Source organism: Aythya marila (genome assembly GCF_965140915.1).
Source record: "Aythya marila genome assembly, chromosome: 2".
Taxonomy (NCBI): domain Eukaryota; kingdom Metazoa; phylum Chordata; class Aves; order Anseriformes; family Anatidae; genus Aythya; species Aythya marila.
In genome coordinates this window covers 39608157-39635331 of record NC_139043.1, presented here as the reverse complement: position 1 = coordinate 39635331, position 27175 = coordinate 39608157, and the positions used below count along the sequence as shown (strand labels likewise).

At 35.6% G+C, this 27175-nt stretch overlaps 1 protein-coding gene across 3 annotated transcripts in view; it reads left to right on the top strand.

Moving 5' to 3' along the window:
* ZNF385D (zinc finger protein 385D) overlaps nucleotides 1–27175 on the top strand; it is a 430542-nt gene that overhangs the window by 284174 nt on the left and 119193 nt on the right. For all 3 annotated transcript variants that reach the window (XM_082754569.1, XM_082754568.1, XM_082754570.1), the window contains one exon: nucleotides 11057–11199. In XM_082754569.1, coding sequence (XP_082610695.1) covers nucleotides 11057–11199 — 143 coding nt within the window. The remainder of the gene's footprint in view (nucleotides 1–11056; nucleotides 11200–27175) is intronic.

The window sequence follows — 27175 nt, the reverse complement described above, 5'->3', positions numbered from 1 at the left end:
GTCTTTATGCGTGGGAAAGAATAATGAACAAATTGTCTCTATTTCAGTAAGTATTTATTTTTGTTACGTACATAGGCTGGCCTATGTATAAAAGAACTATAAAGTAATTCAATAATTTTTCACCAGTCCATGCAGATGTGGCATAGATCCATAGGGCTACAAAAGGTCATGTCCCTTGTTGCGTATTACCTCTAATAACAACAGCCAAGTGGATGTACATAACCATAGAGTTTCCATCACTCTTCTCTCTGCAACTCTCTCACTGCTTCTCACCCTCTCTCACCCTGAAACCAGCTTTGACATCGCTCCTTTGAATTCAAGTTTGTCATTCTTTTAATGTGATTGCTTCCCAAGTCTACCTACCTGTTTTTATTTTTGTTTGTTTGTTTGTTTTGTTTTGTTTTGTTTTTCCAATAAAACAACAGTGGTTTGACAACTAGCAGAGGAAATTGACATTCAGTTTCATTTATGCTTGCACTATGCAGTTAAAATATATAAAAACTATTTCTAGTCAGTTTTTAATAAGAATTGGTGACGCTGAGTTTTTCCAGTGCTAAATGAAAGAGGCATTGCTGCATAGCACTATCTGTGTAGTCAGAGTTTGCTAGTGGAGTGTGTCCATTTCATTATATTAGTTATGTATTTGTCTCAGTTGTATGCTTGTTTCATTTAAAGTAAAGATATCAGAAGTTAATCGTTATTTCTTTCCCAAGCATGCTTTTGAAAAATAGCACTTAAAAATTACTAATATATTCATCATAAAAATGAAAAACTCTTTGAAAATCTGTTTGCAATACAGTTTTCTTCTGATTAATAACCCTTGGAAATCTGTGCTTATTATACCATAAACATGACCTTTATGAAAACATCAGAAAAATCCAACTGCAGAATATGCCAGGTCAAAGATTTTTAAATGTCAGAAAGTGTAAAGTTTAAAAAATAATACCATTTTATAATAGTTGGCCGATGATTGTATTTTTTCTTTATTTATTTATGGTGAATTTTTTAAGTTGTGGTTAGTATCTATTAAAACCATGATCCCAGGGGAACACACTTCAGGGTAATTCTTAATGCCCCTCAGCAGCTTCTTCCCTGTGGTTAAATACTCAATTTAAATTGGACATTTTTGCTAGGCCTGTATCTGGTCAGTTCTCTAGCAGAGCCTGCCAACCTCATGTTCGGACCAGCTGGTTAGGAGACATCCACAGAAACAGTGTCAATAACAGTGCAGTCAGTCTAACAGTCAGAAAAGTTCATCAGCAGAAGTATCTGACCAGTGTACATGCAAATTTGTGGAAAATGCATGTTTGCAATGTTGTGTCTTTCCTCCGACTTCATCAGATGTTAGTCCTACTCTGAAAAAAAAGAACTCTTCCTACACAACTGAAGATCCACTTAACTTGAATCTAAATGTAAACATCCCTAATGTGGGCTGGAAATCACACTGTGGATAGCTGCTTTATGTGGGAATAGCGAGCCAAAATCACTGAATCATCTAGGTTGGACGAGACCTCCAAGATCACCTAGTCCAACCTCTGACCTAACACTCACAAGTCCTCCACTAAACTGTATCACTAATCCCTATATCTAAATTTCTTTTAAAGACCTCTAGGGATGGTGACTCAACCACTTCCCTAGGCAGCCCATTCCAATGCATAACAACCCTTTCAGTAAAGAAGATTTTCCTAATATCCAACCTAAACCTACCCTGGTGGAACTTAAGTCCATTCCCCCTCATCCTGTCACCAGGCACGTGGGAGAATAGCACAACCCCCACCTCACTATAGCCTCCTTTAAGGTACCTGTAGTGCGCAATAAGGTTGCCCCTGAGCCTCCTCTTTTCCAGACTGAACAATCCCAGCTCCCTCAGCTGTTCTTCATAAGACTTGTTCTCCAGACCCCTCACCAGCTTTGTTGCCCTCCTCTGGACACCCTCAAGCACCTCGATGTCCTTCTTATAAGGACAAAAAAATGAAGAAAATGAAGGCCTTATAATAAGGAGAAGAAAAAAAGCTGTTTTTATTTGAAATTCAGGCAAACTTTTCTGGCCTTGTATTAGTGTGTGGTATTAAGAATATTAGGATAATACTATGTATTTCTAGCTCACTCATGGCACGACAGGCTTTTCACTTTCTTGGATTCACCTTCTTACTAAAGAAAACATAAAGTTGTATAAAACATGAGCAGCAGAAGAAACTTCAGAATGGGACTAGGAATACATATTTTACCAGAAAGAAAGAGGATTATTAGTTCAGATGTGGATTTACTAATCCACCAATCTTCCATCTAGTATTATGGCTAGGAAGGATGAACAGGTTTTGATGTCGTCTCTGCTATCATGAAATTGCTTGAATCTGAGTGAAAGTGTGTTCATTTCACTATTAGACTAAAATTAGGGAAGGATGCTGAAGTGGTCATAGTACTAAATTTAGGGGCCCAGGGTTCAGTTCCTTGATCTGCCAAGTGAATGGGTGACTTATGCTTTGTGCACTGGAGTTGATGTCTTGCTAAATGGCAGTGTCCTGAGAATTAATTCCTGATAATTAATACCAGAGCTGCATGGAGAAAATGGAGGCTGCTTCATATGTTATGGGGTATTTGGCTTGGTTCTGTAAGGCAATTGGAAATCAAAAGCTTCTGCATCCTCCAGAGGGAGGAGGGGTGCTGTTCATGTGTGTTTTGCTTGTTGGCCTTCTCTAAAGTCGTAACACTGGCAGTCTCAGACTGTCTGATTCTTTAGTAGTTGACATGTCTGGTACTTGGTACGGGTAGCTGATAATAAACAAGGTGTTCAAACTGGCCAATTTCTGCTTGTTACCTTCTACTTGGAAATGGACAGAACTTCACAAAAAGTAGAACGCTCATTTTGGATCATTAATTTTCAGTGATCCAACAGCTTCCAATAGGGAAAAGAAATAATCCAAATTTGTCTTACCAACTGGAATAAAGCCTCAAAGGATTCTGAAGAGCTCAATTAGGTAGGTCATGTCCCTATTGCTAAAATAAAAAGCTTCACTTCTGCCCTTGCACAATTTATAATCCATAGAAGATGTTGCCTGAAGCAACTTAATGGAATTCATTGTTAGATGCTGTTAATTACTGAAGTTCAGATCATGTTTTTTCTGGTAGATTTTATTTAATAAAAATATTTAAATTGGTAAAGTGTTTTGTTTGGGCCATAGCCCAAACAAAACATCTAGGTATGAGATGAGAGGGTGATACCTAGGGGAGGCTTTGACACGAGCTTTCTTGTAGCGTAGAGAGGGTATGGTCTGCACTTTGATCCCGTTCAGACAGGCTGGGTCCAGGTAAGCCAGACATACCTTTCTATTAATGCAGATGGATAAAGACAGGGAAGTAGGAAGGAATAAGGCAGCAAAGAGGGAGTGGGGACCTGAGCTTTTTTACCTTTAATTATTGTAAGGACAATAATTAAAGGAATTAACAGATACCAGGGTATTTATGAAAATTTGTCTCTGGATTTTCCCAGTCCTGCACCATGATAACAGTTTTTTAGGCTTCTACATAACTGAAAGAAAAATCTACTCCCTTAGGTGTACATTTTTCAGTCAAAAACCTTGTGACAGGATATACAATTTTACATTTAAAAAAAAAATATTTTAAGTATGAAAGAGAAGACTTTAAAAACCTTTGTGTGTATAACTTTGTAAGACTTTAAAAACCTTTGAATATGACGCATAGCCAGAGGCTGCTAAAACTAATAATAAAGAATTCTTTTTCTAAACTAGCTCACTTTGCAAGAATCACAGAATAAATATTGTCTCTAGACAAAATTATGCTTTGAATAGCAGCAAGTGGCCAGAGCTGAATCAAATTTTCCAGGTGAATACTGTATGTGTGGAAAAATGCACTCTATAAATAAATAGTGGGTACTGATTTGTGCCAAACTGGAAGAATTTTACTTAAAAAAAAAAAAAAAAAAAAAAAAAAAAAAAAAAAAAAAAAGGAGGGAGGGAGGAAAACGGAGGAAGAGATGAGGACCCAAGAAAACATTTTAGTAATAAGTAGTTTTGAATTGTTTGGTTTTGGATGACTGAAATTTGCCAAAATGTAACTAATAAAAAGGGTTAAGTATCTAAGTACGAAATAAGAAATTTCATTTGGGGTACAAGAAATGTTTCAGCTGACACAGTGGTTTGGTTTCTTTTTCTCCTCTAATTGTTTTTTTTTTTTTTTCTTTTTTTTCTTTTTTGGTTTGGCCAGTGAACTGAAAAATCAATTACTCCCAGATCTCTGCAGCTGAGACAGTGTTGCATTCATCCTCTTCAAAGTGACTAGTAACTGTTAACATTACTAACAGCAAAACCTATGAAAAAGGCTTACATTGCCACACAGTGTAGTTGATCCTCAAGTTGTCTCCAGAGAGTCAGCTGATGTGGCTGAAATCCTGTTCTGATATTTATTTGTATATTTAATACAAATATTTTATCAGTTCCTTTTTTTTCTTCCCTTTCTGAAAATAAGAGGAAGTTACATGAAACAATATTGTGTTTAAAGGCGGATATCCTCACTTTAAAAATATATATGAGATTATTATATGGTGAAAGGAGTCTCCAAAAAAGTCTGTGAATGATGCGGGAGTTGAAAACACTTTGTCTTAAGATCCTCATTTTCCCTTCTGGATGGGGGGAAAGCATTACAAAAATTCAAAAGAAACTGAGTTCTGAAACTACAAGTGGTCAGAACACAGATTTCCTGAGCAGTAAATTCTCAACAGGCATCACGTTATTTGGTTGTATGTTATATTTCTGTCCATGAAGAATAACATGGGAATAAATATAGGCTATTAGAATCAAATATTCAAGATTAAAAAGTGCATATAAAATTCACAAGTTGCATGTGAACTAATTTTCTGTATCTGGAGTTCGTATTTTAATCATTTGAGTATAAGAACTACTAACAAGTAGTGAAACCTACCTTCTTGGTTTAGATAGTACTGCTTATGGAACTGATCTTATCTATAAAGTGGCAGTCTAGCAGTTCTTAAGAAAAGTAGCTGTTCCAAAATTGTAAACCACTCTACAGAGATGAAAGGGAATACCCTACTGACTACAGGTCATGACAAATTACATTAAGCTAGAATATTCCTAAAAGCCAGATCTGCAATTCATATCACATTGCCTGTGCTACATTCTGAAGAAAGTTATTCTTTTGTCTTTGGATATCTTTAAATTTCCTGTTTTCTCTGAAGAGATTCTCTGAAGACCTAAATATGGTATCGACTATTTTTGATAATGAAATCAAAATGACTAGCCTACTATTCTTTATTGCTTATGTCTTTATTTTGTTCATGAAGAAAATTTGTTCATGTCCACCCTGCCTATTCTTTGACCCACTGGCAAACTAAATTTGTAATGATTTTAAAATTCTAGCTGGAGTCAAGTTACACAAATGTAAGTTTCTTAGCTTTTGTAAGATAGAATATGAGCTCCCCCACCATCATACCCTCCCCCCCCCCCCTTTTTTTTTTTTTTTTAATATTCTTAACAAGGAAAAAATAAATCCTCTTCTGGCTCAGGCTCTCTAGAATATTAGAATGTATTTCAATCCTCACTGGGTGTGAAATGACAGACATTTGGATCCTGCAAAGAGAAAGAAAAAAAAAAAAAAAAAAGAAAGGAAGGAAGAAAGGAAGAAAAAGATCATGATACTTTTCTGAATTTACATTTATAAGTTACCTGAAAGTTAACTTTTAAGCTGAAAACCTGTGCATTCCCAGGCACTGAATGAAAGGTTCTCTGAGATTCTGTCAAGGCAGAATGTACTTGTTTTGACCTTCAATAAGCTATCCTTTGGAGAGGTGGGAGATGGGGTGGAAACCTTGGGAATATCTGTACGTGGGAGAAAAAAAAATTACATCACTGAAAAAAAAAAACACACAGACTCCAGGATGGAAGGGAAATTGAACGTTAGTTTTGTGTGTCTCTGATGTATTGAAAATGACCATACATGTGGCCAGGGGGGAAACAAATGTAAAGTAATGAAGGAATGAAAACAGAATTCTGCAGAGATTTGCTTTTTTCACTTGGTGTTTATGGTGGTAATAGTTAGTGATGGAAGAACTGCAAAAAATTTGGATTAATGGGGTATTAATTTAGAGCTTCTACATAGTTTACAAAATACCTCCAAGTTCCAAATGCATTGTAAAAATTATCTAGACTATTTGTGCCTACAAAATTTGGGCTGAACATTTCCTTTGAAACATAGCCATTTGACAGGCTATTTGTTAAGAGACCTGATTATTCTTTTTCTGGAAACTAAACTTGCAGTTGAGTTGAAGAGATTTGGAAATTGAAGTGTACATGAGGAGAGACTATGCAGGGAAAGATGCAGTATATCTTTTCTATAGCCAAGTCACAAAATATAGCAGTTTGTGGTTGCCAAATTGTTCAGCTGTGTGCTAGGAGACCTGAGAGACAGGATGTCCTTCTCCAGAAACTTTGTGAAAATATGTTATTTATTATTCTGCACATAGAGAGAGAAAAAAAAAAAAAAAAAAAAAAAAAAAAAGCCTTAATATGTTTGTTACTCTAAGACTTTTCTTTTGTTTCCTTTGTGTATATTCAGTCTGTGCTTTTCTTAATCTGGATGTTTAAGGCCAACACTCACAGGTATCTATACTCTTTACCTAGCACTAATCTGAGGGATTTTCCAGGTGAACTAGGCAGAAGAATTTGCGTGGGAGACTTTCTTATCAGAAAATGCTGTTTTCATTCAACCTTTTTATTTTTAATATCAATAATAATTGTGAGTGAAATGTCCTTAAGATAACACCAAAACAGACCATTTTAAAATAAAAACTTTTTCTTCATTTTGGAATGACTTATCATAGAAAAATCTATTTTCAAAGTCAAACAATGTTTAAAGTCAAAACTGTGTGTGTGTGTGTAAAGAACAGTATTTATTTATATTCTGGTTGAGAAAAATCAAATGTAAGAATTGCTTACAGAATGGACAGTTTGAGGCTGAATCTGCAGGAATCATGTCTTCATCTGAGTGTTTCTGTCTTCCCTTGGCTCAGGGTACAGGGAAAAAGGTCTTGTAATGATGAAGCTCATATAGCAAGTGGTTTCAGTAGAACCTCTTGAATATGATCACAGAGTGTATGAACCTCAATGCTGCATGTGTGGCTTTGCACCATTTAAGCTGTCTGTGCTCACAATACAATGCTGTATTGGCCACTGGACTATACTTACAGGTATGGCAAAACAGTGCTAGAGTAAAATGTCCAGTCCTAACTGGAGATAGAGTGCATCCATGTGTAAAAATACTTTTTTTTTTTTTTTTTTTTTTTTTTTTAAAGACTGAGGGTGTTATTTGAACTTCTTAGAATCTCAGAAAATTGTCACAATGAGACATAGAAAGTGACAAGGTTTTGTGGTAATATTTTCTTCAAACTTTTTTGCTCACATTTACCTTGAATGTACTGCCATTCCATCTGGCCAGGAGATTATCTTGTCAGTTTTATAAATTGTCTGAAAATTGAAGAAACAAATTATTACTTCCAATTTGGTTAAAATGTTGAGCTAATTAAGCTTCAAAGTTGTATTACTCTTGTGCTTCTTACAAAGAAAATTAAGTTGAAAACATTGCCATGAATTTCCCAAACATCTTGAATATTCATCTTTAATTTAGGATCTGAATGGACTGGAAAGACTTGTTCTATAGATTATAATATCACTTACTTGTAAGACTGGAATTAGTAAATATATTCTATCTTCCTATTTTAAAGAATTGTAGCATGCTACCCATCAAATATAACTTTAGGCCTGTACTACCTTAGATTTTTGGGGAATTATTATGTTTTCTCTGGTCATGTCCTGTGCACATGCCACTTTTGGCAGTGATGTCTTGGTACATTTCAGGGCATCAAACACAGCCTATGGACAAAATCTATCTGTGGTCTGGGGTGTTATCAGCACTTTTGTGGTCAAAGTGGAACTTCCATCCTTGCTGACAGGAAGTTTGTGAAGTGGTTGGCATTGAGCTGTCTCTTGGTGTGATGATCAGAAGTGTTGCAGCTGCACGGGGAAAGCAGTGGATGTCTTTATGTAAAAGCTTATCATACAGAACATCAAAACAGCCATAAGCAACCTTTACAGTTCCTTACCTTTTCTCAGTGTTCAGTAACACTATATAACTAAAGAAGACCTAAGCCTTGCTGTGAAGTTATTTTCTAAGTGTGCTCTTGTCCCACATGGCACCACTTCTTTACAAAGTGAACTCTGCTTTATGAGTTTTACTGCACCCCTACTTCTTTCTCTTCAGTTTCCTGGGTCTCTTGTTTCTCTTCTGTTGACATTTCTGCCCTTGATATTTCCTTTTTTACAATAGGAATTTATCTACATATTGTCTCCAAGAACTCATCCCAGTGGGCTTCTACCTCTCTGCTAATGGATTAGAAAAGAAGTAGTAACATTGGCATTCACAAATGTTGTGCAAACATTTTTCAGTGAATCTCAGTCACAAAAGTTGTTGCCATTGCTTCAGGTTTTGTTATTCTTGTTGTTGCTACTGATTCTAGAGTACAACTCTGTGCGTGTTAAGTGGAAAGAGAATCTAATTTTTGCTGCCCTAAAAATTAGAGAATTTTTTTAAAGTGTAAGCTCAAATTTCATGATACCTATCACATGCTCCATCATTAAAGGACATGTCTGACACTATTGAAAAAACAGAGAGCAGCTGTTCTCCTGAACATATTCATTTTCTGTGCTGTTGTAGCCAGGACTGGGGTAGATTTTAAACTCTGTTCCAGAGGCTCTGAGTCCCAGCCAAGGTCTTGCAAAGCTGGCTGATTTTTTCCTTTTAAAGCGCGTTCTCGTCCCCAGATGACTTTGTGCAGCACTGGCTGGCAGCGGCAGGTGGGTGAGTGCCTAGTCATGCAACAGAGAAGAATCACAGAAAGAACTGCTTCATCCTTCATAGTGTGGTATCCAAGAGTATGGGATAGCAGTGCTGTTGCTCTAGGTAACCTGAACCTGCAGGACTGTAACACTCCCCTTTGTAGCACTGAGATAACACACCCGAGGAGCTGTTTTCCTGAGCATGGGCAATATTTTTCAGTTTTGCATTTGTGTCTGTGAATTGGAGGATATTTAACCAACTATTCCTAGCTATTGCCAGGCAAATGCTCACCTTAGCATTTCTGTGTGGTTGGGTACAATCTCAGGTACAACCAAGAGACTTCTTAATAAGGTTTTTATCAATTGAAGTGGCAGCTTCATTTTGTGATATGTAAACACTTCGAATGAGGAAAAAATATGTTTGTCCAACATCTAAAACATATCTTTATGGGCCTTTCCTATTAAGAGGGGGTAAGACTGGCCTGTTTGACATTACCTTATCATCCTTCTGACCTGTTTAATTTGTTTTTACACTGTTTTTATAATAATTACATGGGAATTTAGAAATTGCCAAACCAATGGCAGTCATTAAATACTTGATGTGTCTCTGCTAGTGAGCTATGGAAAGCAGAGCTGTTTGCTTTACTCTTTTCTGTTGCCTACATCCTTTAGCAGCTGCACTCAAAGAATCTGACTTTGTACGCTCTTACATTGAGGTAAATATTCAAATGACTCCAGAAGTGACAGTTACTTTAAGGAAAAAAATAGCATGCAATTGGAGTGAGTCCTAATCTAATACCTTTGTTTTGCTTGTGGATGATGTTTTTCTTTCTATAATCTGTAGTGAAATACTTCACAGAATGCTGACAAAACAAACAAACAAACAACACTGTCTTTGAAAATTTGGTTCCAGATGATTTTATACCTAAAAGCAGAACTCTGGATGATCTGCTACAACTGGTTCATTAAATCCTGTGCTGTTAGCCCTCAATTAGAAGCATGAAATTGCAACACTTCTTAGCAGATTTGCTGACCAAATATGGAGAGATTCCATATATCGTTCTGAGTATTTTATATTTGGGCTCTTAAAGAATGTGTGCAGTTCATCTAATGAAGCATCTGTATGTATGAGAAAAAATAGATTTCTGATCTCTCCCTCTGTTGGTCGATCTGCCTGTGTCTCTATTGAATGAGTGGGGTAAAACTCCCTTTACATTTTTTAAAATGTTTCTTGGACTCTTACCAGCAGGTTTTTACAGTCTGTTGCCTGCCTCTCAGATTAGAAGAACACTGGCATATTTTAACAGTTTCCTAGGATCCAAATAGTCTTTAATTAAAAGGGAATTGATGTTTTGGAGTGCAACCAAAACATGGGAGACACTGGAAGCAGAGAACAGGCTTGAATTCTTCCAGCTTTTAGTGATCTGTGACAAGGGGCAAACAAATAAGTAAAACACAGTCCACAGCAAACAGGTAGTGGTTTATTGGTATGCAAGGGCATTTCTTCATTTGCATAATCTTCCCACAGAACTGGTGATTGGTAACATTAGCAGGGAGGAGCTTTCTGCTGTACAGAGTCTGAACCTACTCCACGAGCGAATATGTTTGTCAGTATCTTTCCAAAACACAAATTTTGATGGCTACTGAAATTGTTTATAATTTAGACTTGTATTGATCAACTGTTAAGGCAGCTAGGTGTGTTGTTTGCTAAGTGTAGGCTGACTCAGAAGATGTAAGTTTGGTTAATTAAAGAAATTAAATACCTGCAAATTACATGACGTTCACAGAGCAGAACAGCTAGTTGTTCTTTTTCTTTGGAAGCAGTTTTCTTGAAGAGTGTTGAGTAGTAGGGCTGGGGTAAAGCACTGAAATTGTGAGTGAATGAGACTAGCTGAAGTTCTGAAGGGAAGTCAGGTGTGCACTGAGCTATTGTTTTAGTTAATCCAGGGAGATAAATGGTTTATTAGCTAATTCTAAATAATGAAAGATTGATATCTGAAGCAGTTATTAGTAAAGACCTATAACCAACAGTCAGTCGGTTGCACTCTTTTACAATAATGTAGTAATTTTGTGGATTAAATAAATCTGTATGTTTAACCCAATATTGATATTTATTGTTGCTTTTTTCTTTTTCTTTTTTTCTCCATGTTTATGTTACTTGCTGAATGCCTTCTATCTCTTTCTGCGCATAGGTGGTACATGCCAGAGCCCTGCTCTTCCAGCCTTAGTGCGTCCTCCTGCTCCACCTTTGCAGCCGTCGCTGGATATTAAACCATTTCTTCCGTTTCCTCTGGATACTGCAGCAGCAGTCAATCTGTTCCCCAACTTCAATGCAGTAAGTACACTCCTAACAGTTACTGTCCACTTCAGTGAGCCACAGTTTCCACAGAAGGCTCAAGAGGGCACAAAGTAGAATTTTATGTACTCAATTAAACCTGGAATATTCTCTCCCATATTGAGGGCCAAATAGCTCTTTCAGACACACTGGTAGGCCATAAATTAAAGCCTGGATGAGTGCTAGCCAGAAATAATGTAGAAGGAAAAAAGGGATATGATCCCAAGTGACATGCAATAAAGTTGCAGGACATATCCAGTTCCAGGCCTTGTGAGTTCCCTGCTCTAACTTAAGACATGCAGTTTTCATAACATAGCGTTTGCTGCAAACATGAAAACCAAGTGATTCTACATCTCATCTCCAACATCCTTCTTGAGAAATATCTAAAATTTGCAAATCAGAGGGGCAAAGTTTATCTTTGTAAATGGTAAAAAATAAAATAAAATAAAATAAAAAATAGGGCAATTAAAGCAAGAATGGAAAAAACATGAGCTATTCACTGGCAAACAATCCTTTTTCATTTCTTTTTTTTTTTTTTTTTTTTTTTTTTTTAAAAAAAAAAAAGATTAGGATACATTATATCTCACCCTTTAAATTAAAAGCAAGGTTAGATTTCTCTTTAATAATTTCTTAATTTATTCATACTATCTAAAGATTTAGAAATCTACTTACTACTTCTTAGGTATTTTCATTACTTTACTGACCTAAATAGTGAGTGTTTCAATTTGCCCCTTTCTTGCTGAGGTATTTAATGCTGTAAAAGAAAGAAAAAATTTAAATTGATTTTAATTTTATTTTAACTTTATAGAATCATGTCACTTTTTAACTCTAGGATTTTCTTTTCTTCATTTACCAGTGCTACATATAGGAAAAGAAAAAGTTAGGAGTGTGCTTGGTTACTTACTCTGAGAGACATAGAGAGAGGTGGAAATTGTTATGTCATAACATTACTAATTAAAATATAAAATCTTAATTAAAGAGCATACCAATTCTAGAAGTGATTTGTAGTAATCGATAGCAAATTTCAGTAATTAAATGTTTATTTACCTTTCATGTGTGTTTTGCTTTAAAGCAATTGAACTAATTATGAGAAATATTTATGCAGTCTTAAATGCAAGCAATTGTATAATGCAAGCATTAATAGAGATAAGAGCAGCTATAACATGAACGTCTTAAAATACTCAGAAAACATAAGTCAAAAAATCATTACAAAGAAACTGTCAAATTTTAAAATGTATATACATATGCAGTAAAGTTTTAAAAAGGGCTGGTGTTAACCAAGTTAAAACCTGAATAACACATTATGATATGTATTAATTAGATTTAAGTTTAGTGTACTCTAAAACTCTTACCAGTTTTGTGATCACTACTTATATTTAATGCAGGAGGCCAGCTGAATTATTATAAACATTTTATTAGAATTTATTTTCTATTTTTTTTTTTCAGGATTTTCCGTACTTTGGGATTTTCAGATAGTTTTGTTAACAGACTGTTAATTGTTAAAAGACTGATTGTGTACTATTCATATCTTGGGGGAGTGGACAGAAGTAATATGTGCTGATATTAATTTAGAAATAAAAAGGTAAAAACAGACTCATAGCAAAACCCTGTTATTCCTGAACATCATCTTAGAAGTATATCTTTATGTGTAAGCACTGTAGTTGAACTTTAGAGACTCCTTATCTCAAATTCTTCAGTAATCTGAGCCTAGGTTTCAAGGATAAGACCAGCAGCTCTTTTTAACAACACACTGAAATGCATTCCCATGCAAAGGGCTGCTTCTTCTGATGCATGGCCATCTGCCAAATCTACCTTTCCTGAGTGTGTCAGTCCTGAGTGTGAGAATGCTGTCATCTGAGCTGCCGTCATTTGCTTATAGACTGTTCCTTGCAACGTGACCTTTGCCTTCTCATCATGTGTGCTGACATGCAGCATCATCCTCAGTGTTCCCATTTTCCTTCTGAACAGTACATTATTGAACGCTGCTATGTTTAGCTCATATGCCAGAGCTGGTTAATGGCATCCTCCAAACATGAAGGCTAGCTGAGTAGTTATGCATATTTCCAGAAATTCTTTCCATGCTGACGAATCTTTGGGGACGCATCAGCTGCTGCTGAGCATTGTCAGTGTAAAGAGAAGGTAACCCACAAGCCATATTAGACTTTAAACAGAACGTCTGACAAGTTATTTAATTATGTGAGTGTGAGACAGGAAAGCGTTTCACCAAAAAACAACCTGCCTAAATATGCATGCCTGTGAGTTGTTGATAATGTTTTATATTTATTGACCTCACAATCCTGCACAGTGTAAGTGGAGAAGCATTTGTACAGAACCAAGGTTAAGCAGGTGGTCAGTAAAAGACCTAAAACTCCAAAAACCTGAACTGGATGTTCTCTCTCATGTTGCAGATAAATTAGATTTTGCCTTGATTTGAGACATCAAAATTGTAGATAGGGTCTTAGGAAATAGATTTCCTCTTTACCTTTCCATAATTCTACAGAAACTAATCTGTTTGGCATCATGTCTGGGCTACTTCCCAAGAGTCTAGAAGGAATTCCAGAGTTTTGGCTATTTCCAGGCCAAACACACTTTTCAACAGCTTTCCCTCGAGAAGAGCAATGGTCAAGGAGGTACTCAAGTAAAGATGTGTCATATTGCAGAGAAAGGAAGCAGTCTCTAGTTATGGCAATCCTAAATTAGCTTGTGAGTTTGGTTATAATAAGCATAAATATCTGGGCTAATCAGTCTAAGTTTCTTTTAAAAAGATAACAGAAAAACAGACAATTTCTTCATTTGTTCAAGTGGAGAAAAATGCACAAAAGTAGCTTGTAATGCAGACATCCTATGTATCTATGTTGGGATGAGGTGAAGTGAACCCTGAAAGTTTCCCATTCATCTCTGATGACTATAATGAGGGACTGGCTCAGCTGCGTCTACGGTTGGTGAGATGAATCCCACATTAAGGGACAGGTCATAAGCTATTCACGGCTGATATCTTAAATTCCACTTAGAAATCAGATGACGGAAGTGCTGACATTGTATTGTATGTCTACAGAGACATGCTTCTACTTATTAAGCAGTTATGCTAGCTTCTAATTATATCTAAAGACAACTTTAAAGGAATTTGAGTATTCAGGCTAACTGGATGTAGGTATTAGGGGAGGTGAAAGCAAAGTAATTTGCTTGCTTGATTTTTCATACCAATGGAGATTCTCTTAGGCATATACTCAAGATCTAACAAAAATAAATGCTGATCTTAAGTACACCATAATAATAACAATAATAGTGAGGTGTATTTTATAACATTTTTCACTCTAATTCAGTTTATTTTCTTTGTTACTAATGACTTTTGGTCTAAAGCTATCTCAGTTTTTTGATGACTGCCTCTGAGGAAAACATTCAGCACTGATTTCTGTGAAGTCAAAAGCTTGCATCCAGGCAGAGAATAGAGGAGGTAAAAGGTCTGTGCAAACCTTTCTCAATAATGTCTCTGGACACTGTGGAAAGGGGAAAGTAAAAAACAAGTAACCACAGAAATGCAGGGATGATAACCTATGAACCTTTATACCATTCATTTTCATGAGGGACATTTTCTATTTGTACAAGAAAGCTTAAAGCAAACATACCAATTAACAATCTGGTTAGCTGAACATTTGTAGGTGCTGTACTCGTAATTGTGAAGTAAATGGGTACCCTCAAGTCCTATGTAGAAAGGAATTGTAAAAACACAGATGTTAAAATTGAAAACAGTACACTGTTGTGCAGACCCTGAAGAATCACAAGTTCATTGCAAGTATATCTGTTAGAAAATGATGAGTTAAGTGTACGGGATGTACATGGATACATTTTATGAATGAAAGAATCTGACAACATACAATACTTATGTAGCTTTCTAATATGTGTTTTGAAGAATGTCAGAAAAAAATAACCTGTCCATTCTAAAAAACGTTTGAGATCATTTAGCAAACACTTTGTATAGTTCTGTGTTTTCAATCTTGAAATATTATTTATGCCTCATAGACTGTGGTATGAGCAAGATCTGTAGTGGAAGAGGTCCACAATGTAGAAGATCCGTGTAAATGCTTGTAAGCAGAAATAGAGATACTTCTTGAAAAGATCCATCCTAACTCCAAAATAAGGCCTGATTTTCCCATGTTGTCAGTGGAAGATTTCCCCCCAAAAAAAATCCTTTGGACAGAAACATGATTACATTTTAGACTTTCAACTTGCAACTTGGAAGAGTGGTAGTAATGTCAGAACTCTACTAAATTTGGATTGAAAAGTCCTTGTTACTCTACAGATGTCTTTTTCTCATGATCTATCTGTAGTAATCCTTGTCCAGTCTCCTGATTTTTCTTGTTTGTTTGTTCTCGTGTACTTTCATACTTTCATGTACAATACTTAAGGCTTCATGTATCACCTTCCCCTGGTAGAGTTTTACTATTTGGGAGGGAACAGTGGATGTTGCCCATAGTTTGGAGCCTCTAAGGCAGTGCTTCAACAGTGGCTTGTGTCAGAGTGCTAAGGTAGTTCTCCTTGCTTCCTGCAGCTTTCACAGCTTGGTAACTGTGAAACATCCTAGCAGCTCTGAGGACAACATAAATGCTATGCTCTCTGTTTACAGAGGTGATGCTTGTATTTGTATGTATCAGTAGGGAGTAATTATGGCTGGCTTTCAATAGGAGCCATTTTTCTCCATGCTCTGTTCTTGCTGCCAGACTCTACCTGGCCTGCAACCACCAAGTTAGCTCATGTGGAGCAGAGCTGCCTGGTTGTTGGGAAATGCAGTCTTGTCCTGTTGTGCCAGGCACTGGATAGAAATAGACAATATAGGAAACCTGCCTACTAATAGTTATTTCTGGAAAGGGTTATGCCAGAAAAACTAGATAAAACCTATCTAAAAGCTGCCAGAAAACAGTTTTGAAATATTTTCCTAATACTCTTGTCCTGGGTATTTTTTTTTTTTTATCTTGAAGAGAGATATGTGCTACAAAGCTGACATGCCAGTTTTCTGGATATTATGAATAAGATGTAGCTTTTGATATGGAGGAGCGGAGAAGATTTTTGAAACATATATATATATATATATATATATATATATATATATATATATATATATATATATTATTATTTTTTAATATTAGCAGCCTGAAATTTGCCCCCTCCCCCTCCCCCTCGCCCCATCCCCCCCTTTTTTTTTCTTTATTTCATGATTTCTGACATAACTGAGCAGGAAAGCTTGATGAGAGTTCCTCCCCCCCATATTCTCATCATTTGCAATGGTGCTTTTTTCAGCATGTAAAGTCCTTTGAAATTAAATAGTGATGGTTTGCTGTCAGAATTCTTTGTTTCCATAAAGGCATAGTTGGGGGACAATGCAATAGCCTCAGTTTCATGAGAGTCAAAATGGAATATTGGCTATGTGGAAGAACTTGGCAGTAAAAATACAGTCTGTGCTGCTAGTGATTTTTAATGTTATTTTTGTGAAAAGGACCCTTATCAGGTGGAGAACTGTACTGCATCAAATTGGTAGTTTGTCAGACAAACAGAGGGGATTATTGCTTCTGGGGATATTCTTTGCATGGCTGCTCATTTACAGGTGTCTACAAACAGGGGTTTTGGCTTGTTGTTTCCCTTTCCATAGCACTGTAATTGAGCTGTAAGATAGGTATAGTCTTCTTTATAGTTGATATCTCTATTGCTGTTTAGCTTAGTATTTTTCAAAAAAAATAAATGCAAAAAAAAGTATTAGGATGATTGCAAAAAATAATGGTTGGGTTTAGGAAGTCTTTATTCATATAACACTTTCATCACTGGCCAGGCCATTTAATTAAGAAGTCTGCAGGGCAAGAAGAGGGATCAGGGAGTGAGCAAACACAAGAAATCTTGGCAATTCAGATGTTTTTATTTGGTGCTTGCAAATCAGGAATGAGTCAACATCAGTATGAAATATTCAATTATTCGAATTGGCTAGATTTATTTGCCTTGTATTTAAATCCTTAATCTATGCCCTGGGCTGTGTCTGAAATAACGGTATTGCTCTGATTCTGTGATGTAGAAGAAGTGTTCACAGCTTGGGAAACATGGTAAAATTAAGTTCTTTGTCTTCCAGTTATGAGTTAGTTTAAGGTGGTTCTGGATCTCCAGAAATACCCGATCTGTCTGTTTTTCTATACAGCCTATGCTCTGTGTCATGGACAGGGAACAGAACTCATATTCTGGCTTTGTATGAGTGTTCCTGCAGCTCTGGTAACGTTCCTGTGGTTGCTTGTGATTGCATGGCAGTTGTTTTCCATCACACTCCAGTGTGGCTGAGAAGTAGTATCTCAGCTCCCTAGAAATTGTCTCCAGTGTGTTTTCTTGTATTTTCTTTGGACTTGGTGCAAGGGTAAGGATCATCCTACTAAATCTAACCTTAAACTAAAACTAACTTCAATCCTTTTGCAGCCTTCTCAAAAATGCGTAGCCTCTGCTTGCAACTACTGTCTGGGACTCCTGTAAGTTTCAACATAGGCATCAGCAAAGTTTTTTGTTTTTGTTTTTGTTTGTTTGTTTGTTGTTGTTGGTGTTTTTTTTTTGTTGTTGTTTTGTTTTTGTTTCTGTTTTGTTTTTTGTTTTTATCTTCCTCTTAGCGTTACTTTATGTTTTAGTAGCACTACTGGCCCCAGTATTGGAATTACTTGCATTTCCTCACATCTTATTTGAACAGCTTTAGGATTATGCTCCAGTTAGGGAATTAGCAGCTTCCTATGCTTATGATGAACAGCTGTCACCTGTTATGACAAAGATGACAGCAGTGTTGTGAGTGTAGAGGAGTTTGCTAATGGGTGAAAATGAGTAAATACCATAAAAAATCAATTAAAAAGTTTTATTTTCATTTAAATTAAATTTGTGCCATGTATACTACAACCTTCTCTGATTGCTTTCAGTCAAAATTCAGGTTTCTAGGATGCACATTCTCCTGGGCAAGCAAATTTTATGATTACCTTAAAATAGTGTAAGTTTTGTGTCATATCATGTTGCTGAGCAATAATATGCCTATGCTGGAATTCATCTTTGTAACTGTAATGTGGATGCAAATCATCCAACCATAGCTGTTTCCTGGTTGCTGTCCAGTTTTTGGAGAGTAATGTGTACCTTTGGTAAATCTGTTTTCATTTATCCAGATGACTTATTTCCAGTATGCATGTAATAGTATCACCTGTGTTTGGCCTTTTCCAACTATTGTCTCAGATGGTATTTAGCTCTGCGGCCTCACTCAAGGCCTGATGTCTCGCTGCTGGTGGTCATTTTAATGACTGTAACCTGCAGATTGTATTTGTTTTCATCTTTACTTTAGGGATGTTGGTAAGGTGCTGTTCCAGCGGTCTGTTCACTAGCTGAGTGCAGCACGTGCACTTCCACCATGTGTTTGATAGGTTGTGATTTCTTCAGGAGTTTGTTGGCAGTGTATTACTTCCCAGTTACTAAGCACCTTGTAGCTGGAGAGCAGATGTCTGTGCTGCTCCTTTTTGCCATTAGAGAATGGAGGACATTTAACTCATCTCCACCAATTCCAAAGTCTGTAATTGACTCAGAAGGTCTGAGGCAGAAGCACCATTTGTATAAGCTTCTGACTGCACTGTGTTCATACAGTGTAACCTGTACAGTAGGTTATGGAGTATCAGCTTAAAGGTGTTTTCATTAGCAATGTTGTAGGCTAGAAATAATCTCTGGACAAAGGACTGTATCTTTTACTATTTTTTACTTTTACTTTACTATAATTTCCTAGAAATGTCTTACAGAAAGCTATGTTTTCTGTGTTTTTCTCTTTCTCTCTATTTTTGATGTATGGAAGTGGTTTCTTTTAATTGTTGAAACAATCAAGAGGATCTAAATATCTCACATACTTGCTTGTTTAATTGATGATAAATAATACTGAAGGAATAGACTTTCTGAGTTATCTCATCTTGCTAGAGGGCACTGCACAGTGGGCTGACAGATAAGTTGCTGTCAGAAAGTCATAGTATCCACAGCAAAGGCAATAGCACAGCCTTTACTGGGGACTAAGGGTCCCTCAGGCATTTGCTTTCATGCAAAACAATCTCGTAAAGGAAATTAAATGAAGTGCTCTTCAGATTTGTGAAGTCTTGATGAGTGGAATTACTTAAAACTAAATTTTATAAAGCATTTTATAAAGCATTTTAAATAATGTTTTAATCAGTTGATGTTTACACCCTTTGTCTTAATAGCACTCAGATGAAAAAGATCAATGATTATTTTATTCTGCAAAGACTATAAAACTTTAATGGGTTGCATAATAAGTATAACTCATAAAATCTACAGTTTAAATATGGATGATTATTAACCTGTTTTTAAAAGCTGCAATTAAAGTGAAAAGGAATTACTTAAAGAAATGATTTGATTACTGCAGTCTAAAGAGGGAAAAGAGTGATAACATTTTAAAATCACTATTATTTCTGTTGATGAGACAGACATTTACAAAGATTTAAAACACGAATCTTTCCTGCCTTAGGCATGTTTGTGTTGCTAACCTATCAACTTAGCTGAATAACTACTTACCGATCTTCACTTTTTTCTTGTTTGCACAACCTGAAGTTTGTTCATCTTAGGACTTTCAAAGTTATCTGTTGAAAAAAGTATGAGCTTGCACAACAGGTAATTTTACACTAAGTAAACACATTCCTAAGCACAATTATCTCCTTAATTGCATATTCATAACATGCAATAACATTTCTGCTGTTATTCAAGAATTTGTCCTAGAACTCCCGTACTTTTATCTTTTATGATAATTAAAATGTTTGAGGCTCTTTCTCACTATTCTTAGTCACAGTAGTTTAGGCTAGTAAATGACACATGCTGAAGTCATCAATCTGGAGTCATCTTATGATGCAAAATCTCTGATGGAATATTTCTGTAATGTTCTTTTCCTGACTAATTTATTTTACCCCAACATATATATATTTATTTATTTAATAAGGGAAGAAAATCCCAAAAGGTTTCATGTTAGATTTGTACAGTAGAATTGGAATATAGAACTCCAAATTCTCATGCAACTACTGTTTTTCCTGGCATCTTTCCTTTGGCTGTTCTGAATACTTAGAGTTATACTGCTTAAATATCAACACACATTAAATTAGTAATCAAAAAAAATATATCATAAATAATAGTTCAAAAGCCTGTATCTCAGGAAAATGTTTTTTTTTTTTTGTTTTTTTTTTTTAAATATGTAGTTTTCTATAACATATGTAAGTATCAAAGTCTTATTATTGAAAAGAATACAAATGAATGAATTTCTATTGTATTTTGTCCAGTGTCAAATGTTGTGTGATGTAAAAAGTGTAAAAGATGTTGTGTGAGTAAAAAGTTTTAAATGACATATTACACATATAATTTATGATCAGAAAGAATCAGAACTTTTAAATAAATTCTTTAAATTTATAATTCTTAAGATTCTAAGACAATCAGAATAGAGTGGACTGTAAAAACTGTCATAATGACTCACAACAGAAAGTTGTCTACAGCTGCATGAAAATTGCAGATTTAAAAAAAAAAAAAAAAAGATATATATATATATATATATATAAATTACAACTGAAGGTGGTGTTATACCTGCTGAAAAGCAGACCAAGAAGCAGTTTATTTCAGTAATTTGCTATGGAAACTTTTATGGAATTTCTAGGATGTCTGAATGGCAACAACGGTGATCGTAACAAATAGAAGTCATGGCAGGAGTTCCTAAAGTTGTATAAAATAACTCTGAAAAGGAAATATTTGAAAAAAAAAATATAAAGGCTCAGATGCAGACCCAGTTATTCCTGAGACATTTGTCAAAAAGCCAGAAAAGGCATAAATTTGTAGCCTTAATTTTCTCTAATCCTGTACAGTTATCACTGGGCCTATCTGTAGTCCATTATGTCTATGTTGTATCAAAACATAGTTCTGGAGATCTATGTCCACCATACTAAGATATCAGTTTGCGATCATAAAAATAATATAGGCTGATTATCAGATGTGTTTTAGTTCTTGAGTTAATCATCTCAAGTTAATCATGCATGCACAAACCTTTAATTTCAATGGGTAGGGTTGATATATTGATATCTGGGGATAATGAAATGAGACTGTAGCAAAGTAACAAGCTATATCTTCTCTCTGACAATTTAAGAAAGAACAGAAGAGTAGATAACCAACAGTAAATATACCAACACTTTCCAGACTCTACCTCCAGTGAAGTGTATTTTAGGAAGTTCTTGAGCTAAATGTGTTGACTTGGCATGTGATAGCCCTCCATGAAGTAACATGCTGACCAAACTGAATCAGCAGGAAAGTTTGTTGATTGTAATTACTAATGAGGTAACTTGAGTTTCCTCTTTCACCTCTCCAGATGGTGCCTAATGTACTCAGGCAGGGAGAGGTATAGGAAAATTTCCTTGGGCAACCTGAATAAGAGATAGGAATATGTGAACTATGACTTGTTATAATCAGTAGAAGTCTGATCAAGTCTGATCTAATCAGAAGAATGATTTTTGATGTGCTATGCTCATGGAAGCTGGAAGTAGATGAAAAAATATCCATCACTTTACTCTTTTTTTTTTTTTTTTTTTTTTTTGAAATGTACCGATTTGTCAATGGATCCAACCCATTACATTATTGGTGTTGCTAGGACTCAGATGACAAAGATTAATCATGGGGGTGATGCCAGAGTTAATTATAGCAGTGCCCTCCCAAACAGCACTATCAGCTCTGGGAAGCAGTAAAAGCTATTGTTGGAGTTAAGAAGTAACATGAGAGAGGAGCAGCAGTGCAGACATGACTGTCGGTGAAAGGATTGGAAAATAAAGGATATATGGCATTGGGCATGGAAGAGAGGTGGGAGGAAGAACAGAAGGCTTCCAAGAAGAGAGACTTAGAAACTATCTCAGAACAGGTATTTGGAAGATGCACTTGCCACACACACACTCATTCACTCACTAATATTGGAAACATTGCACAGCAAGTTAAAGTATCCAGTTTTGACTTACAGTGCTTACATCTTTGTTCCTGGCAGGAATGGTTCCTTTCCTTTTTAGTTACCTACTTTATGCAGGAAATTAGTATCTCCTGATACCATCTGAAACAGGTTTGTTCTCTCAAAATCTATTGTATTTATTGTTAATTTACTGAAGCTATACCTTTTTGAAACCTAATTTTGATTTTCTCTCTAAATTTGAAAGAAGAGAGAGAAATTACCTTGGTACTTACTGAAAATATCTCAAAATGAACTAACACAGCACAAAATTAAAATGTCTGTGCCTTTGAAATCAAATAAAATCCTTCTGTAAGAACAAGTCCTCAGATACTTAAAAAGTCATAGATTCGCAGTTGTTCGCTACCTGTTCCTCAGTAAGGATTACCTGATGAAGGGGAATTGTTCTTAAATTTTTCTGCACAGACAATAGCACACATTTTTGGTAAGTGCCTTTCATTTCTTTTAAGCAAAGCAATAGATCAAATCTACTTCATCAAATACAGTGTATGCATGTCTCCTCTGTAGTGTCTCCTCTCTTCAAACAGGCTCTTTCTGGAATATGAAGTAGTGTCTGTTTCAAATGACACCAAATTGCACAGAAAGTAGGGATCTGAAGACTAGCTTTTATGTTATTTGCTAGGACTCCAACATTCAGTTGATTGGGAAAAAGCTGTATTTCATTTAGAATTATTCCCTTTAGCTTTCTTCACAAACTACTGCAACTTTTTCAGGAGTCCTCCAATTTCTTTTTTAGAAACTGCTGTAATATGGCAACAGATCTGGCATATAAATTGATGCTGACCCTGAGGGTAAATAATTCTCTCTGTGAGTTGCTAAGTTTAGTGTCCCTTGAGCAGCTCAGGTGAAAGTACAAACAAACAAATTTATGTGGTTAATGGTACTTGTACTAATACAACGATAGGATCAACTTTGAATGTAAAAAAAAAAAGTAAGAGAAATAAGTGTTAATTTTGAAAAAAGTGAGACTTTCTTTTTTTCTAGTTTAATGAGAAATTGACAGAACCTAACCAACTCTGAACTCAAAAATAAAAAAGCACACTATGTATGAAATATGTTAGGATTCCTGTCCTTGCTTATTCAGTTCTGTGATTTGATTAGCATATTTGCCTCATCCTATTTGGACCCAGAGTAGCGTACAGTTAAATTTTATCTACATTTCTTAAAATAGCATTTCAGTGGACTAGAAAGTGGCATGAAAAGGTTGTGAAGAACAACCTCAAGTTCTGTAATTAAACATCTCAAAAATTTGTTAGGCTTTTCAGTAAGATACAAGATTAATCAGTAACACAAAAAAAAAAAAACTAGTTAATACCACAATAAATGTTGTTTAGTGTGCAACTTCTCTTAAATATGAGGAGGATTAACAATCATCTGCTTTGGTCTTTAACTATCATTAAAAACATTTACATCTTCAACCTACTCAGTGATTTAAGATGATTATATAACCAGAAGATTTTTTAGATAGCTACTGCTGGCAAGAAGTACATGTATGCATTATACCAGATTTCTGAGCTATGCTAGGAAATGATTATCTTTGTAGGCTTTTATTATATAATAGTATCAAAAATTGATTTCAGTTAGTTTTTCCTGACTGTTCATAATGCAGAATGAGAGAGAAACTGCAAATTTTAAAAAATTGAGCTGAGGGAGCACATTTTTGCTGATTGAGATTATTCTTAAAGGACTTGGCATTTTTATTGGATAAAAGTTACTTACCTTACATGTAACAACATTCAGGTAGTTTCTGAACTTAAGAAAATTCTGTATGGCAACAGGAGCTTGTGAGACACATTGGAACCTTAGGAATTTAATTTGGATTCTGCTTTATAGTCAGCCTAAAACTCCAGTTTATAAACTAGCCATGCATTGTTTTCTTTTTCTCTTTTCTCCTCATATTGTCTGTGTCTGTAGTAGACTTTTTGATGCATTTCTTCCTCAAGCCAGTAATACTGGAGCACATAGAACAAAAGAAAATCTGTTCAAGTTAGTCTAATGAGTTTGAACCTCAAAGGTTCTGGCTGAAATAAGTCTTTTCAAACACATCCTTAAACTTTAGTTTATTTCATCTGTCTGTCTATCATTAATTTTACATATGAGTTGTCAGTTCTGAGTAACTTTACTTTTGTGTTAACATCCATCTATTTTGTTACAACAAAATCTATACAAGCCCTTCTTTCATATCTGATGAAGCATCATTTCAAATCTCCATAAAGGATTTTTTAAGTAAATACTGCTAAAATATCACCATGTTACCTTGCATTTGAATAGTTATGTGGCAACACGTGTGTGCTAAAACTGTGGCTGTAACCTCTTAAATTGTAATTGCAAACATTATTTATCAAGTCTGTTACTATTGGTCATTTGTTTGGTTTACAATTGAGTCCTTTGTTTGGACCAAGTGCAATGTCCTTATGTACCCTTTGGCATGCACAACCTAAGCAGGTTGGCAGAAATCAGTAATTTCAGCAAAATGAGTCTCAACTAGTTCTGCAGATTGTTCCTCCCCATTAGCTAATGACAATTCTCAGGGCCTAGTCAAGCTTCTTCTGACTTTGGGAAAGCAATTTCTCCCCTTTAATGCTCTATTCTACTAGTCATTTCTGTAACAGGGAGTGATAGTGCATTCATGCCCTCTAGGCTGTGTTTCCATGCTCTAGTTTTGAAAACTGGCTAACATTCACAGAAAGCTTGGAAAATGTAATGTGCCTGGAGAGTCCTACAAGTGTTAAAGGATTACATCTGCACTATCAAAATATTTTATGCCTCAATAATAGTTATTTTTGAGTTAAAAACACCCTTGCCTTTTTCCCCAAAACTTTACAAAATAGTTAGCAGTGATGGACTTATCAGTGATGACTGCTTGATGCCATCATGTAATTTCTGGTTTTATGTGAATATCTATCATAACTATGCTTCAGGCAAAATTATGCCTTAATCTCTAAGGGCATTTGTTTCTTTTATCCATTGCTTCATCCAGGCCAGAAGAAAAAAAAAAAGGTAAAATATGTGATTAAAGGTAAGTCTTACTGTTATTGCTTAAACCTAATCTGTTTGGGGGACTGCCTCATAGGTCCATCTCCAGATAAACACTTGAAAATATTAGATCAAAGCAAATAAGCAAAAACAAACTAAACAAACAAACAAAAGGCTTATCTGGAATGATTTACTGAAACAATCCCCTGTTCATTCTAATACCTCTCATTTTCCTGTAGTTTTTAACTTTACAGTGTCTCCCTGTGAAGCATATGGCTCTAACTCTTGAGCTTTTCTTAACTTAGTTACTATTCATGTATGATTTTCATTGCCATCACTTTCTGCTGGCTCTTCCTTAGGTGATTAATTAAAGGAATTATTTTAAATATATTCAGATTTTGCCTTCTAATCAATCTTAAGGAAGTGATTTAAACAAAGAATGCAAATGAGTATATTTCAGCTGTGAAGACAAATGGTCTAATCCAATTGTGTATTAGACCTCAAATTGTCATTTATGTAATGATTTAAAAGGCAAGGTAGTAGACATCTCTGAATGCAGTGGCAGAAAGACCCATAGAAAGTAGATTGCAATAGACTTCCCTGGCTTTTTGGTTAGAAAAAGTAGAGAAAGAGTTTTGGTGCAAAGTGGGGAAAATTAACATTGAAACAAATTATCAGCATTTTCTTTACTTGAAGGTAGAAACTCACAGTCATTAAATAGGTTTATTCACTATAATGATAATGCTAGTTAAAAGATCAATGTTGAAAATTAGGATATTTAAATACATTAGTATGATCTGAGATACACAATTTGAGGGCATTCCAATATTTAAAAGAAAAATCTGGCTTTTATTTCCCTCACCTCCATGTGCTGAACAATTCAACCATGTATCAAAATAAGCTGCTAAATGCCCACTGTATGAGGATATAACCAAGTCATATTATGAACTTTCTTGCAGAAATTTAAGTTAAAATGGATGAGGTGTCTGACCTAAACTGATTTATAAAAGCAAAAGGTACAATATGAACCAACTGTTTAGCACCTTCCAGAGTCAATGCAGAAAGATGTGTAGTTACAGAAAGCAACTATTCCATCTGAGGCACTTACCTGGAATGGCACTAACCATCTACAGGAGGCACTTATCTCCTCTAACTATAGTACAAACCTGGATTATTACCTTAGACATCTATATTATAGATTACTATAAATCCTATACTTACAATGCTGTCTTACTCTGTTTCTGAGGTAGCCAATTTATGCAGGGAATTCCAAACAGATATTAGGAAGAATTTGTTTTCCATAGTGAATATTGTCGAACACCAGACTAGTTTAGCCAGGAAAGGTGTGGACTCCCTACCCAAGGAGATAATCAGAACTTCACTGGGCAAAACTGCAAGGGCCTGGGTACAAGAGCCTGGGAAAGGCTGCCAGTTGGTGTGGCACCGGGGAGGTTCAGCAGATGGCATCCACAAGCATGTTTCAAGCTACATTACTGTGTGCATTCTAAAGGCCTACAGTAAAGCAGGGATACTAAGACTATTGTGTTGAGAGGAGATAAAAACCTATGAAAGGGAGCTGGTGAAGAAGCAAAGCAGGAAGGATTCTGTCCAGCCTGCAAGGAAAGACTGTTAGGGAAAAGTGATATGTTGTGTTGTACGAGGAAGCTACATGTCACCTACACAACTACTTTTCTTTTCCGAGAGATCTAGAAACAGTGACTAGACTCTGTTCAGATCATTAGCTTAGATGTATATGGGGGTTTTAGTGTTAGAGCCTGTACAAAATATTTTATTATCTGTTTATGTAGTAATAGAACAAAAGAGGTATGGCATACAGATGGAAAGTGGCATTTTTAATTAAGCTGTGATATCGTTCTCTACTGGATATTTACAAATTGTCATTTCATCAAGAGGAGGCCACTTTTTAATACAATGTAGTTTTGTTTTAGTATCAATTAAGGAATAATCATTTCT